The sequence below is a fragment of the Dicentrarchus labrax genome, unplaced genomic scaffold, assembly GCF_905237075.1.
Source record: "Dicentrarchus labrax unplaced genomic scaffold, dlabrax2021, whole genome shotgun sequence".
Taxonomy (NCBI): Eukaryota; Metazoa; Chordata; class Actinopteri; family Moronidae; genus Dicentrarchus; species Dicentrarchus labrax.
The window spans coordinates 25,313,483-25,329,292 of record NW_026136711.1 but is presented as its reverse complement, the minus strand read 5'-3'; the positions used below and the strand labels follow the sequence as shown (position 1 = coordinate 25,329,292).

General features: G+C 40.0%; 1 protein-coding gene across 1 annotated transcript; it reads left to right on the top strand.

The window, feature by feature from the left end:
* Positions 1-2,975: 2,975 nt before the first annotated feature.
* On the top strand, positions 2,976-8,591 carry LOC127371728 (NADH dehydrogenase [ubiquinone] 1 alpha subcomplex subunit 4-like 2). Its single transcript, XM_051414711.1, has 4 exons — positions 2,976-3,201; positions 5,917-6,002; positions 7,334-7,397; positions 8,363-8,591. The coding sequence occupies exons 1-4, from the start codon at positions 3,160-3,162 to the stop codon at positions 8,417-8,419; spliced, it is 249 nt and encodes an 82-aa protein (XP_051270671.1). The 5' UTR covers positions 2,976-3,159; the 3' UTR covers positions 8,420-8,591.
* The last annotated feature ends 7,219 nt before the right edge of the window (positions 8,592-15,810 follow it).

The window sequence follows — 15,810 nt, the reverse complement described above, 5'->3', positions numbered from 1 at the left end:
TTTTGGGGGGGGGCCTCAAATTTAATATTCCTGTGTCCAATATCTGAAGTGGAAATAGGAGGTTCAAATTCAAAGTAAACACAGTCACAGTCAATCTCTGTACGGTCATGAGTCACAATCGCAAACAGAGAAACCAGTGACACAGCCATGTCTTATTCGGAAGCTATCCTGGTGGGATCACATGTTGGGGTCACCACTTATTTGTACAGTGGGGCAGACAGAGTTTGCATAGCGCTGCTGTATTCCTGATGTTTCAAAGTCATGTCACAGAGGAGACTCACGACTACTCAGAACTCTCTAAGGAATGAAAGAAAACTTGTTGAAAATGTATAGGAGTTCTGAGTGTGTGTGTGTTGGGTCATGTGGTGGATTTCTGGTATACAGCAGGTTACATGACCTCATTGTGTGAGGTGTGTATATAAAAAAGAAATAGAGGTAAAAAAATAAGCAAGTTTCTAAATGTTCTACTTCTTCTTCTAAATAACTACTTTTGGTCACTTGAGGTCAGTTAAAATGAGCTGTGAACACAGCGCTGACATATTAACGCCTTTTAAAAGGTCCAGTGTGTAACATTTCCGAGGATCTATCGGTAGAAATGGAATATAATATTCAGAGGTATGTTTTCATTAGTGTATAATCACCTGAATATAGGAATCATTGGGCCTCATGCAGCAACAGTCTCTTAATTTTCTGTTAAGAGAAAATATAAGTCAACTCTAGATGCACCAAATGTTCTTAAGCACTCAAATATTCTCTAACCAAGGGTACACTGCACGTACACTTAAAAACAAACTGTGTGACTTTACGTCTTCTTTGGTTGGGGGCAGGGTCAGGACTTGACAGGCCCAGCCTACTGTATCCGTTCTTAGGGGAAATCCCATTAAAGCCACTCTTCCTCTTAGCTACATCACCAGTGGGAAACAGATTTGGATATTGCACTCTGCCTCTACTTTTAAAACACTCGGCCTGTGATATGTTAGGGGGAACAATGGAAGAGACTGATGAGGGAGGGGGAGCATGTATTGACGTTTTCTCTCTCCTCTTTCATCTTAATGCATCTCATCCCCCTCCAACCCTCCACCCATCCTCTTTTGTTGAACACCTTTCCTTCCCCATCAACCTTCATTAATCTGTCTATCCTTGCTGAGTGAAAAATTGCACCCATTACCTTTGTCATGTGGTATACAGAAATAGCATTCTTTCCACTGACAAACATGAGGTAAAACAACTTGTGGTGACTCACAAGATTTGCAGGACAAAGGTGCCGCAGAATTAATCACTCGCAAATATTGGACAACTTTCATACAGTAAACAGAAGTTAAAAGTTGGGGAAATGGATGCACATCCCAAATAATGCAAGCTGTGCAACCAAGCCTCTACACATGGGTTTTATCCCACTAGCTACTAGCAACTGGAGATACTGGAGTTAACTGGCCAAATACTAAAGTTACTACAGGGTCTTGTTTTTTTTAATTTCAGTTTGCAAGTATTTGATCATAAAACAAAGTACTGGACAAATTCACTTAATAACATTGATAGATAAAAATGAAGGGTTTAATGTTTAAAATGCCAGTTTTAAAATGCCACCGGTTAAGTTGAAGTCTTCCTAAGAATGTCCAGAAATAAATAATAGATTGGGTCAAGTGCCCAAACCAGCTCAGGCTTTAATGAGTCTGATAGAGGTAGGCACAAAGCTCGACACAGTCTGCTCAGTCTTGAATGGAAGTGACCTGTATCTGCGGCCTGAAGGTAAGTGGCTGCATTGGTGTTGTAGTGTGTGTGTGGAGTCTGAGGCTATTTGTAGTCCTTTCATTGTAGCTTGTCTGCTGTAGATGCTGCTTATTAGCTCCAGGTCCAGACCAATGATTTTTCTGCTCATTCTGATAAGTGTAACGTTTGACCTGCTGGTGCTAGATGAGAAGTTGGGATATCGCCAAAGGTTATTAGGATTTATCCTCTGGGCACCACGAATGTCTGTGCCAAATTCCATGGCAATATGTCCAATAGTTGTCAAGACATTTAACTAAAAACAAAAAATGTCAAACTCATGGTGGGGCTAGAGGAAAATTCAGGAGATCACCGAAGTATGAGGGATTCATCCTCTGGAGACCTTAAACTTCCTTTAAATATGTCCAGTAGTTGTTGAGATATCTCAGTCCAAAGTAGTGGACAGATGGACTTACAGACATGTGACAATGCCATCCCTAGAGCCACAACACTAGTGTGGCTAAAAATGCAACCGCTTCACCTCATCCACTTAAGCATGATAAATGATGGGAACACAATATCAACCTTAAGTAAGGAATAATAATGACCTGTGGATTTTGCACAGAGTAGCATTTTGGTGTTAATTAGATTAGGTTTCAAAGTGCTGTTCAGGAACCTGAAAGGTCTGCAGGCGCTGCATCACTCACTAATCAATTGCCATTATCATGCCTAGTACAAAGGTCTCGACCCGAGGGACATGTTGGACGCTGCTATTACTTTTCTCCTCTTTACACTGAACAAGACGGGCTGCAAAAGCAGCATCATTTAATGGCCGCTGGGGGGTGATTTTAAAGTTTTAGAGTGATGACTATCCATAAAAACAGTGGCTCGTCATTTTAAAAACGACAATATAACATTAAACTATCCAACACAATGGGTGCACTCTGGGTTTCAGGTCTAAAAATGAAGACATTATGGGAGCAGGCTGCACTACTGCTGCACTGTCATGAGGAAATGTTTGGAAAATGTCATTGTGTATCTGTTGTGTCAGTGAGTTTCAGTACCTGCAGTTGTGTTGTTGTATAACAAAAAACACTTTAGGACACCGAGTACCAATGAGCCTCAGTGGAAACATACAGTGTCCTCAACAGACGTGATTATGAGGATTAGCGCTGTCTCACCCCCCTCCATCCCTCCCTCTACCTCACCCCTCTGACCCTCTCATTCATCCAATGGGAAGGGAGGGTGAGGGACAGAGTGGAGGGGAGAGATTGGCAACAGGTTTCACTGTACTGGCCAACATATTGTACTTCAGCTAACAAACAGCTCTTCCTATAAATCTGCAAAGAGGCGTTTATTCACATGGATACAATCGTCAGACTTTAGCTGTCAGGTTTTTCCTTTTATATGATTTAGTTCTTATTTGCCTCTTCTGTTGGAAGAATAATAAAGATGATTAAGATCATGTTTCAACACGCGAAGAAACATCCAGGGGTAGGTTGCATTATATTCCTTTGTCTATTGAGCTGTGATTATTTCTAACATCAAGGTCTTTTGTCATATAGTGATATATACACAAGGCCTAAAAACAGACTTTACGGTTCAATTGCTTTTTTTGCTTTTGAGTATAGCTTTTCTGGGAAATTGGGAACAGGTTTTTCAAATTCTATAGTTTTGAATTCACGGAATGGCAGGGAAGACTTATCTATCTTTGCAAATAAAAATGCTGGGCATACAAAACATGAACTTATAATATGTCATCATGGGCTCTGGGAACTTTTAAACCATTTTTTGACATTTTATAGACAAAACGTATTCATATAACAACACATTGGCCAGCACCATTAACTGAATTAAGACCTTGAGATGGAGCTGAACGCTCTAAAAGCTAGTAAGTGGAACTTTGATTATTTTGTTACATATAACATTAAAACAATTATAATTACTGGTTTGATCATCTGAATCATTCAAAGTGCTATGACTGCACATAACTACTTCGTATCAATGTCAAGTTAATTTGTTTTATTACTATCATAATAAAGTGAAGACAGAAAAGTAAAAGAAACACACAGAAGCTGTCTGTGCTTGTTTTTTTCTGTTGCCTCAGAGCTATGCTGAGGGTGACCCAAATTCGTGGATTGACAGGGCTGGCTTGGCAGTGCACCAGAAAAGTAATAAGGGCAGCAACAGTATCGAACCCAAGCGAGTATAAAACACTTCCTATATCGGTCAGGCTGAACGGTAAAAAGGTGAAACACTCACTTGTGTGACACGATATAAAGATATCAGCACCGGGGAGTGGACAGCTCCAAACCCACAGGCCTGTCTTGATTATTCGTTGGTGTGTGTGTGTGTGTGTGTGTGTGTGTGTGTGTGTGTGTGTGTGTGTGTGTGTGTGTGAGTGAGAGTGTGAATGTGCGATCAAAGCTGACCTGCTTCTATGTGTTTGTTTGTGTGTGTTTGTGTGGCTGTTTGTGTTTACTTCAGTGATCGAACTTGAGCGCCTGCAGTCAGCATACAATATGTGTGCAGTGTGCACTTGTGTGTGTTTGCATGTTCGTGTATGTGTATGCAATGAAAACTTGATGAGTACTATGAACTTTTTTTTTTCCATGGTTAACTTGGAGAAGTTCATAGTGAACCTATACTTGAAGGAGAATTCAGCAAAAATAAAACCCATGCTGGGTGCCAACATTGTACAGTACATGACTAACGCAGTAGACTGGTGCTGAAATACAGTAAACAGTCGGTTCATTGATCAGTTCAAGATAACTGTTGAAAAAAGTTGAAGAGTAGGCCTACATATCTGCAAATCAATTAATTTAAGTCATTTATAAATAAAAAACACCAAACACTTTGAGTGGTTTGAGCATGTTAATTTTGGCATCTGAGAAACTGTAATTAATTTGTTACAATATGTAGACCAAACAACAATTTGATTAGGCAATATATATATATATATATATATATATAAGAATTTTTGGGCAATATGGCGGCCAATAAAATGGAATTTTGAGCTGGAATTAAAATAGACCTTTTCTATGCAATGCTTTGGCTGATATGACTATGCAAAAAAGGTACACAGAAGGCTGCTTTCTTAAAAAAAATATAATTGAAAAAGGTTATTTCAGTTAAATATTATTTAACATAAAACCAGGTGCAGCCCTGATTGAGTGCATTTGCTCAGCTGAGTTGGAGTTTTTACACAGTTATGTGCCGAGTGGGTTGAATATGTAGCCGAGGGAGGGATATTTTCTCTATCTCTCTCTTCCACAGCTTTAAAGGTAGTGAATATCAAGGTTTTATCACCAGACAATTTACTAATCAACAACAAGGCAAGTGGCAACACAATCAGACAGAAGACAGATGTCTAGATACAGCTGAGTAGAGACATCCTTCAGTTCAACCTGATCAAACTGTCATCTCTCTACAGCTTGACTAGATCTGTGTGGGCTGAGAACAGCTGTTCACCAGTGGTGTGACTTCCTCTCCCTCTCTCTCTCTCTCTGTCTCATACATACAATATCACATAGCGAAGTAGACGGGAAATGTATGGCAGTGTAGTGTTGACGAATAGATGCAGTGCGGTGAGAGGACTGACAAAGCAAAGCTTTGGGTGTTTAAGATGACATATCACATTATCCCCGTCCCCCTAATGTGCTTTTCTATTTTAATTCCTGTCATCATCACCGCTCAGAACATCAAATAAAAGAGTGTATGAGCGCTCAGACTGTGTGTTAGCTCATTTATGTGCGTGTGTGCGAGTATAGGCATGAGTTTACGTGTCTATCTCTCTCTCTCTGTGTATGTGTATGTGTATGTGTGTGTGTGTGTGTGTGTGTGTGTGAGATGCTGTCGCTCAGTCTGACAGGTATAGTGTTGAGGAGGAGAGGCTGGCACACACAGAGATGCGCCAGCTCTCTCTTCCACCGCGTCCTTGCCCATTCAACCCAGGCTGACAGTGAGCTGCCTCACACATGGCCTGGGCCTCATGCATATGGAGGAGGGCAGGGAGAGGAAAAACAGGAATAACAACTACCCGTGTATGTGTGTATGTGTGTGTGTGTATTTCACACAGGTGTATGTTTATGGTACATATCACAGCCAACCACTGTTTGTTTACCTTCATATGTCTCTGTGGTCTTGGACTAATGCATTCTTCTCCTCTCCTCTCCTCTCCTCTCCTCTCCTCTCCTCTCCTCTCCTCAGTTAATCCCTCAATTTCTCTTCCTGACTCTGGGCATGACAGGGGCCACCTTCTATCTGATCCGTCTGGCAAGAGGACCTCATGTCACGTAAGAGTGTTGTCCATCTAAACTTGTAACCATTGTACTACTCTTCCACCTTGCTTTTGATACTGTGACATTTTACAGAATGTTCTGTTATTTTCAGCTGAATCCAAACGTTGGATACATAGAGATGGGTACTTCCATTCCGTTCCCCTGTTGGATCTGGATTCAGATTGGCAATAAAACCAAATTAAAAGCAAATTAATCTCTGTTCTTATTAGCAATGCACAAAACATTCAGATAGCAGGATTCTCATTTTTAGCTTGCTGTCTGTCTCTTATGACAAATGTGACCAGACTTGTGGACTTATTATAGTGTACACAACATTTTACAGTTACAATAATGAACATGTTACTGTTCTGTAATAAACAAACTATGTATAGTACCTTGAAAACATCACTGGCATTACTTATTGACCATCATATCTGATAAATATATCTCTGATGTGTTAAAATCTGCAGCCCAGTGATTTAAATATTGGGTCCTATTACATCAACAGTGAAACCTTATTTAATTTGATAAGCGATTTGGATTCATAAGCGGATACTGGATTCAGATATCAGATTTGCTAACCCTAATGCCATCTGTGTGATTGTCCTGAATTTGATTGCAGTATCAAAACAAAGCTTTTTTATGTTGAATTAAAGTTTATAACAAACGCAGCAGGGTGTATGAACCTGTCATTTCCTCAGAAGCTGCAACAACCACACTGAACTCAGTGACTGCACACACGCATGCAGTAAATGTGCAGTGTCCTATTTTGGGCCACACAGAACCACTTGTTCTGAGGGTCAGCCATAACGCCTGACCTCATCACCAGCTGGTGATGAGTGCTGTGGTCAGTGGCTTCCTCTCTTCCTTTCTCTCTCTCTCTCTCTCTCTCTCAGAGACTGTCTAGTGTTTGTGGTAATGGAGAGTGAGGGGGAGACATACCCGCTCTGCCATCAGTCTCTCAGTCTCTTTGTTTGTGCTTTGGCGGCGTGACGCGCTGCCAGAGGAGGAGGAGGGATGGACAGTCACAGTGGAGCGCTGTGAAATCCAGACTTTGGTTAATGAATAGAGGAGCACAGCCAAGTCATTGGGCTGAGTTCAGCTCATCTCATAATCACCTCTGTCTTTTTCCACAACTTCTAAATATTTATCTCCTTTTGTCTCTGTCCTTCTGTGTTCTTTTTCCTCCTATTTGTTTACCTCTCAGTTGGTTTCTCTTCTCAAGCCTGCATTCCTCTTTGTGTTGATCTTTACCTCGGTCATCTGTGCCTTTCTCCTTCTCATGTCCTGTCTTTTCTCATTCTTCTTCTTCCTCTCTTTATTCTGTAATCTTTCCACATTTGCAGCCTCTGGGACAAGAAGAACAACCCAGAGCCCTGGAACAATCTCGACCCAACCTACCAGTACAAGGTGACTACTCCCCCCTCACACACTGAAGGGCCACATGCCTGCTCACGACAATCACGTCTGCCAGAAAACTAATCTAGACACGAATAGCATCGTTTTACTGAAAATCTCACAATCATCATCTGTCCTAAAACCTACCAAAATACATTTGGACTAACCAATGCAGGCAAAAAAATTTCAACAGTGTCTTTCATAAACAAATTAAGGCAGATGGAAGCAGGGGCTTTTAGTGGTTGGTAATAATTTCCCCTACCTCTTAAACAAGGCCAGAGCCACAGACAAACTAATGAAAATATTAACAACGCTGACTCAAAATAGAGCAGAAAAACAACCAACTGACAAGTCCCAGAAGAAGAGATCTGGACGATGTGTTTTCCAGAGAAAAAAAGCATTTTCTGAGGGTTTCAAGGCTGCGTTGCTTGCCAGTGGAATGAAAGTCGCTGCAGACAAAAGGTCAGGACACGGCATGTTTAATTCTCAATAGCAAGGCAAAGGTCTCGCATCGAAATTCCACTGAAGTCCAAACAATGATCGTAATGAGGAGGGGGAAGCGGGAAAGATGGGAGGGAGAAGAGGGGAGGCGAGAGTTTTAATGGCAGACCAATCAAGGAAAATACATGCGGAGAAAATAATCACTGCCAGTGCAAAAATGTGAGTTTCTCATGGCTGGAGGGCTGTGATGTATGCAGATCACATATACGCAGTCACACAATATATACTACATCATCCATGAGATATTCAGCAAGACAAAAAAAATTAAAATAAGGTAGATAGAAAGTACCATGGTAAATGAGTGTAATAATGTTTGGGTGAGTGTGTGCATGTATATGTGTCTATATTTGCACTAGAGAGGAAAAAAATAAAATTCACCGTTGCCTCTTTGTTTTCCATGTGTTCTCCTAAAGACAGCGCTGATGAATTTAATTTAAGCAAAACAGATTTAAATGTATTCCTCCTGCCTTCTACAGTTTGTGGCCGTCAACACAGACTACAAGAACCTGAAGAAAGATCGCCCTGACTTCTAAAGGTCCTCCAGGCAACTCCAGGGGCACCAAGTTTAACATGACCTCCTGCTGTCACCTCAGTGATGTGAAACGTCTTCCATTTCCTGAGTCTCACCTTATTCTTCACGAGGACAGCTCTGAATTAACGCTGTAACACTGTGAACAAAAGCAATTAAAGATTACATGAGATAGAGGGCTGGTCATTAGTGCATGATTGTATACAGTGTGGTGTTTATATGCAACTTATTTAATGCTGCTGCTTATCAAAATATTTTCCTTTGGGTGGATATTGAAGATGAAAATGAATCCTGACATTTTCAGGCTACAGTAATAATAGTAATAATAATAATAATAATAATAACAATAAAAAGTTTCTGCTAGTTCAAATTTTTGATCAGGTCAAGTGTCAGGGTCTGATATTTAAAATCAAAGTGAACATCTTTCTTTAAAGCTCTACTGGTCAAAATTTGTTAACTTTTATTAGTCAGTCAGTCATTTAACTGAAACAGTCCATCCAAGTATTTGCTACTAGCTAGCTAAATCTCCCTGATAATGCTACATCGTGAACAACAAATCTGTGTTGAAATCAGCAGGAGGAGAGCTAGTTGGCAGTCGGTGGGCAGCAGAGTCCTGCAGTGTGTTTACAGCTAACAGAGACAATAAAGCTTACTGAGATAAACACTGGGTCCACTCATTTCAGTGTATCAGAGCACCATTTAACAGGGAAAGGTGAGGGCGGCGAAAACTGTTAACATATATTTTTTTGACAATGTTGAAAAAGTTAGTCTGGAGCTCTGGGTACCAGATGCTTCTCAGTTTTATTTTCTGGTCATCTGGTACCCCCTCAGTGTAGGCGGGAGTCTTTGCTGATTGTCATAGTGATGCCAGGGGAAACTGCCATGGTATCATGTTTGATGTGACACATAAAAAAATTAGGATATCCTTTCCTTTTGAAATACTTTTATCGGCAACCAAACAGATGAATGTCTGCACTTTGCCAACTGACCAGAGCGTGGTTATGCAAGCTGACATTTTTTTAAATCTGGGTTGAGTGAATAAAAAAAATTGAGGTCGCAATTCACACTGTGCAGGACATCTACATCATTCTAGTGACAATTCTTTCTGACCAATATGTGGTCTGCAGTGTTTTAGTATTGGTGCAGCTCGATTGGAACCTCAACTGAGGAGATGCCACAAAAATAACTGGGCACTATCCACCAACCAAACAAAATCAAACAGTCGAGGAGACCTCATCCAGGTCCTGTAGGTTAAGCACACTCTCCCTGCTAACTATGCCACCCTGCTGCTAAACTAATAAAAGTCTGTGACATTGCTATGCACACCATGAGCAGCCAATATTTTGTGGTTGACTGTGTTAATGAACTCATACATGTGCTACCAAAATCTTGCTTTTAATTTCAGAGGGGAAAAACATTATTTACTGAGCTCATCACATCACAAATCCAGCACTGCTGGGACAAGCAAGTCACACATGCACACATGCTGAGATATGAAGTTGCAGATGAAGAGGACCAAAATAGAAATCAATCATGAGAGATGAATATTCGTGTGGGTCATAGAGCTCTTTTAAACCAGTTTTCAGTCCCAGAAAGATGCAGTCCAAAGAGACAAATCACTGAACTGTTTGATCACTGGTTGTCTGTAAAAAAAAAAAAAAAAAAAAAAAAAACCCAAAACATTATTTTCACTTAGACATGGAGCAGGAAACTGACAAGACTCAGAATCAGTAGTTTCTCCAAATGTGCCTCCTGCTGGCATAATTCTCCCATGTTAGAGGGTTCATTATTGAATGATGAATGTTTGTGTCTGTGTGTGTGTGTGTGTGTGTGTGTGTGTGTGTGTGTGTGTGTGTGTGTGTGTGCTCTCACTCAGTATCAGTGGACACCAGACAACAACATAAAATCCCGCTCTAATGGCACACAAACTGTCTCAATGTCGGACCCCTGGGTTCTCCTAATACACTCCTTAATAGACAATCTATGTTCCAGAGCCTGCATGGACCCCATTTATTTGTGTGTGTGTGTCCTCCTTTTAAACAGCAATATGCCTCCTGCAACAGTGTGACCTGCCCAGTGGGTATTGTCTGTTGCTGGGTGATGATTTGTGTGTGTGTGTGTGTGTGTGTGTGTGTGTGTGTGTGTGTGTGTGTGTGTGTGCGTGTGTGCGTATGTTTGTGTCAGATGCACAAAACCTGCTGACAGGTAATCAGCCGGGCCAAAGTATCACACTAGGGCATAATCACAAGGTCACACACACATACACACACACACACAGAGGTGGGACAGTTATTATCCAACCTGAACAACCTCGCAGGTCGTGATTGCATTGCCTCAGTGTGTTAGTATCAGTATAAAACTTTAAGGCCGAGAATGACGCACACCAGCAGCTCGCCATCAACCAATTTACCAATTAAGATAAGAGCTTGTAGAATATGTAACATTTTATGTCGTATGTTTTATTTTATCTCGTTTTTATGCCATTCACTCTCTCTCCATTTATTTTCCAACACTTCAAATGTGACTTTCTAAAACATCACTTGAACACACTTTCCCTTCTTAAATGTCTCGTCTAAGCTTTCTTTACCTAATAACATGTTTTGCTTGCCTGCTTTTAGTCATTTTTCCAACTCACTATAGAGCTAAATTACTCCATTCATATGGCTTCAACAGTTAGCAACAGTCAACAAACACAGTCCTTCTCCAAACAACAAACATTAAGGCAGACATGCAATTCCAATCAGGCCTCAGTAGGCAGCGAAGTATTGCAATGTGTGATTAAGAACTCAGTTTTACAAACACAGATTGTGTTTGTAATTTTTCAACCTCAGAAGTTGAAGTGAGAGCACTTTCTCAACAGATACTTGAGTACTTGTCAGTGACAGTGAGACAGAAGGAGGGAGGGAGATTCAGAGAGGCCATCTCCTCCTCGATTACATCCTCTCTGACGACCAAGAGTAGATATTTTTAGATGAGGATTAATTTTAATGGGCGAGATAAGAAGTAAGTCGTGGGTGGAGGAGGGACGAATAAATAAGTAAATAGGACATGCTGCAAAACAGGAGGCAACGGTTGCAGCGTTGGGGTAATGGCTGTTGTTGCGAGGCCCTGGGCAGATCCACTGATCCAGTGGAGATAGTGAGGCCTTTCATCCTTTAATGTTTTCTCCCAGAGGTGGAACATGAAAATCAAAGAGCAAACCAGTGTTTGTCCATAACTCCAAATGGAGCGACCTTTTGTAAAGGAGCGGTTATTAGGTTAGATGGTGCTTTTGTTCCCACTTTTAATAGTCATTTCTCTTTTAATTTTCTATCTAAAGACGACAAGGTCTGTGTACTGACCCAGTGATGACAGATTCACAAAAGCATCTTTTGGGGAAACAAAAATGTTGAATGCTATTTCTTATTACTACAGAACAAAGCAAAGACAAGCTGCTACAATAGCTCTAAAGTAAAACTGTAGAATATCTTGGTGTAGAAGGTGTCAAGGTTCAAAAATCTCTAAGAGTTTATTTGATGAGCATGATATGATGAACACATTTCCATCGGTGCACACCAACAGACGGTTGGGTTGTAAAGAACAATCTGCATGAGGTTTCAGTTCCACAATGGAGGACTACAATATTCACTTTTTGAGACATAAAACATCCAAAGGGTGTTCTGGTGGGCCTAAAAGGGCAAAAACTCCCCAACCCTCAGAAAATATACAGATAAATCAAAATGTCTAAAATGACCCGCCCCCAAATAAAATGTGTTAGTATTCCCAGCCACCATGACCAAGTGTCACATCTCAAAAACGTCTTTTTTTTTTTATGTGTGTATTTTGTCCAAAGATCCATTACATCGACTTGAAAACAATGGCAAGAAGAGTTGCTGTTTTGAGTTTTGAATTAAAACATATATTTGTTAAAAGTAAGAGTTTTTAGCATTCTATTTTCATAGGCAGGTTTCTGCAAAAGTAGTCCGACCACAAGGCAAAGAAATAACTTGATATCTGATGTTTCACAGCCAGGGACCACAGAAGTGATTTCTGTTTATGCTGTCCCTTTGCAGAGGTTTTGAAAATTGTTTCCAGGTTAGTCTACTGAGAATTCAAAGTGAAGTTTCTTCCAAGAAATTCAACATACTGTGTCTTTGAATTGGGGCATCTAAAAGATTACTTTTTGCGTTAATATAGGTTAAAATGAATTATTCTATAGTTGTAAAATCCATTTAAAAATTTTATTAGACATTAATGTAAAGAAAAATAGATGGAAAAATATTGATTTACAGAAAACAGCTGCTGTGGCTGCATGGTGGTTTTGTATTCCCGTCTTTCTGTATGATAAAAATATCGCCATGCTAGTAGTTTTATTCAAACTTTATTAAAGTATGCTGAGCTGACCAACACAGATCACTAAACAACAATACAAGCAAGCCACATAGATGCAGAAAGAAAACAACAGCACATCCCACTAAAAATAGGAAAAATGTACAAGGTAACATCCTGCCTATATGAATTCCTAAATATGCCAGCGGCATGTTTATAATATACAGCGTGAGAATAGCTCACACTGTGTGAAAAGCAGGACAAAGAATTATGCTGCATTGGCAGTCTTGTTCCTGGAATCCCTCATCGCTTCAGGAGCGAAGAGACTTTCCATCGAGTTAGAGGAGGTGAAAAAAAAACCAAACCTAGTTTCAATTATTGGCTCCCTGCTGCAGGTTCCCTGCAGGTGTGACTAAATGTTTGTTTACTTAAAGTAATGCTAAAAAAAGAAAATCTGTGTATAAAATAGGTATAACTGGCTCTTTCAGACACGCATGCACAATCTGACTGCCTACATTAATACACACACAGACACACAAATTAAAGCCAAAAACAAGAAATTAAAATATAGGCCTTTATCAAAGCGCATATTTGACTTGTCATAGTAAGAAAAGCACAGGTGTTAATGTAGGCCACAACAGTGAGTCAGCATGCAGGACACTGAGAATGAACCAGCTAAAGTAAATTACACTGCTCTTTTTCTATAGTGACATATTCTCTCTGATATTTCTTTTTAGTTGTGTGTTTCAGAGAGCTTCTTGTTACTATGCAGTCTGAATGCATAAGTCCCTTTGGACAAAAGCAACTACCAAATGAATGAAATATAATGCATTATTATTTGTAAGGTTAATGTGAGACTGTAACAAAAAGAAATAACAGTTTTCAACTTATAAATGAAAAGTTGTAAGCAATAAAACAAAACCTTTGTCAAGTCAGTACAGTTTTGCTGCCATTGCCTTCAATGGTGTTGCATGAGCGGTGGCTTATTGTGGCTAATATTACATATTAGCAATAAGCATTATCTCATAATTCTGTCACTTGTGGCTGCTGCTCCTAAAAAAAAAAAAACTACTACTCAGGCTTATAAGGCCCTACACACCCATGGTAAACCAACACAGGTGATTTTAATTTTCGCCTGATCAGACCGCCTCTTAGGACCGTATGGGTGTGTATAGACTGCCCTTGACTGACATGTCCCCATTCTCCTGTTCCACCTTCATCAATCTTATCAGCATAAAGGAGGCCTGTGAGCTCATATATAATCTTTGCTTTGCCCACCTGTAACCAGAATAGCAAGATAAAGTGAAAACACCTGTGGGGGAGGGAGCACAGAGCATTTAATATGAAGTCTTTTTTGTATTTCATTTTTGTTGAAAGTTGCAATCTTTAAAATGTTTTGGTTGGCCTTACTGCGCAGCATTTGGCTAACTGTTCCCATAGTAAAGTGTTAGACTTTTATCATTTATTGTCATTAGCAGCTGTACTAGCAGCAGGTGCAACAGTACGGAAGGATTTGGACAGGGATTAGGATTACTGTACAGACAGACAACACCCACACGCACTGAAGTGGCGCCTCTTACACTATGAGGAGCACTCGTGTTTCATTATTGGATAATTTCAGCACATTAGTGTGTCATGAATGTTTAAATATGATTTGGAACATCATTACATCCAGACAGTCCTATCTATATTTAGATCTTTTTACTATCATATCAACTTCTGCCAGGTTTAATTATGACAGGTATTGAGGTGACAGAGGTACATTCATGCATACTGTACACACACACACACACACACACACACACACACACACACACACACACACACACACACACACACACACACACACAGAAGATACATTTGTAATTAATTGCTGACGTTGTCATTTATCCCTCTCCCCATTAAACAGACATGATTTATTGGCAGATCAGCTACCAAGGGAACTGAATTTTATCATCTTTTCATTTCACATTTCTCTGCGAGTGTGTGTGTGTGTGTGTGTTTTGTGTGTTATTATAACAGCAGAGGGCAGATTAGAGGGGAGTTTTAAAGCTTTGATATATGACCAACATTATAAGGAAATGTACCAGATGGGTAATACTGTGTACAATTATGACAATTACAACTGAAGAGTACTTTTTCATTGGACTTTTTCTTGCTTATGGAGCAATTCATTTTACAGAGAGATTTTATGATCCGTTCTGCTGCTAAAAGATATCGCTCATCTGTGTTGTTTCTAAGGAATGAAAAAAATTGTGTTAACTCCCCCACAGGATGATGAGGAGAAGGCTCCATTATATAAAATGACCAACGAAAAACAGCAACGGTGCCTTAAAATTCACACAGTACACACAATGCTGCCTGTGGGCATTGCATGCATGTTCATTTGTATACATATTGTAGCTTCACAAAGCAGTTTCCATTATCAGCTTTACTCAAGAAAGCACCATTGTCTTCTGTTTAAGTACTGTGCCCCGATGCACAGAGACAATATTGGTCTCAGTAGGCATCGCTAACAAATCTGACAAAAGGAGAGTCGGTACCCCTCACTCTTCATGTAGTTGGTACCACAGCAGATGATTGTTGATTAAGCGATTCTATGCAATTCTAATCCAATACATTATTTTTCAAATTCAGCAAATATCTTCTCACAGTCCGCAAGCTTTCCACTGTACACAACCTTGGCTCTGTAAATGAGAAACAAACAAAGTGGTTTGGACCAAGCCACACAACACTAACTTGTTATTCCAGCCAGGATTTGTGTGTCAGGTAACGTTAAATTGACTTGTTCACAGACATTCAGCTAACTTTCAGCTACTCAGATATGCTGTGCTGATGTTATAGTAACAGGAGAGTTGTGAGTATCGCTGTCTGGAGCTGGTGTGCTCGCTCTGGGAAACCAACTTGTCCTCTCTGCAGGTTAGCTGCAAAGCAGCAACTTTACCAAACATTAGTTACATTACTTGATGTGTTGTTGTATTTTTCATTGTATGGATTTCTCCAGAATCGCATATTCAACCTTTACAAATTGTTCAGCAATAGCAAATTTGGCTCATCCATTAGTGTGAATGAACTATAACCTGACTA

Bases quoted from the DNA above. Each gene is read 5' to 3' on its own strand.
- LOC127371728 (XM_051414711.1), top strand. From the start codon at position 3,160: ATGATTAAGATCATGTTTCAACACGCGAAGAAACATCCAGGG. The intron at 6,003-7,333 runs GTAAGAGTGTTG...CCACATTTGCAG, and splicing joins GCAAGAGGACCTCATGTCAC to CCTCTGGGACAAGAAGAACA. The intron at 7,398-8,362 runs GTGACTACTCCC...TGCCTTCTACAG, and splicing joins ACCCAACCTACCAGTACAAG to TTTGTGGCCGTCAACACAGA.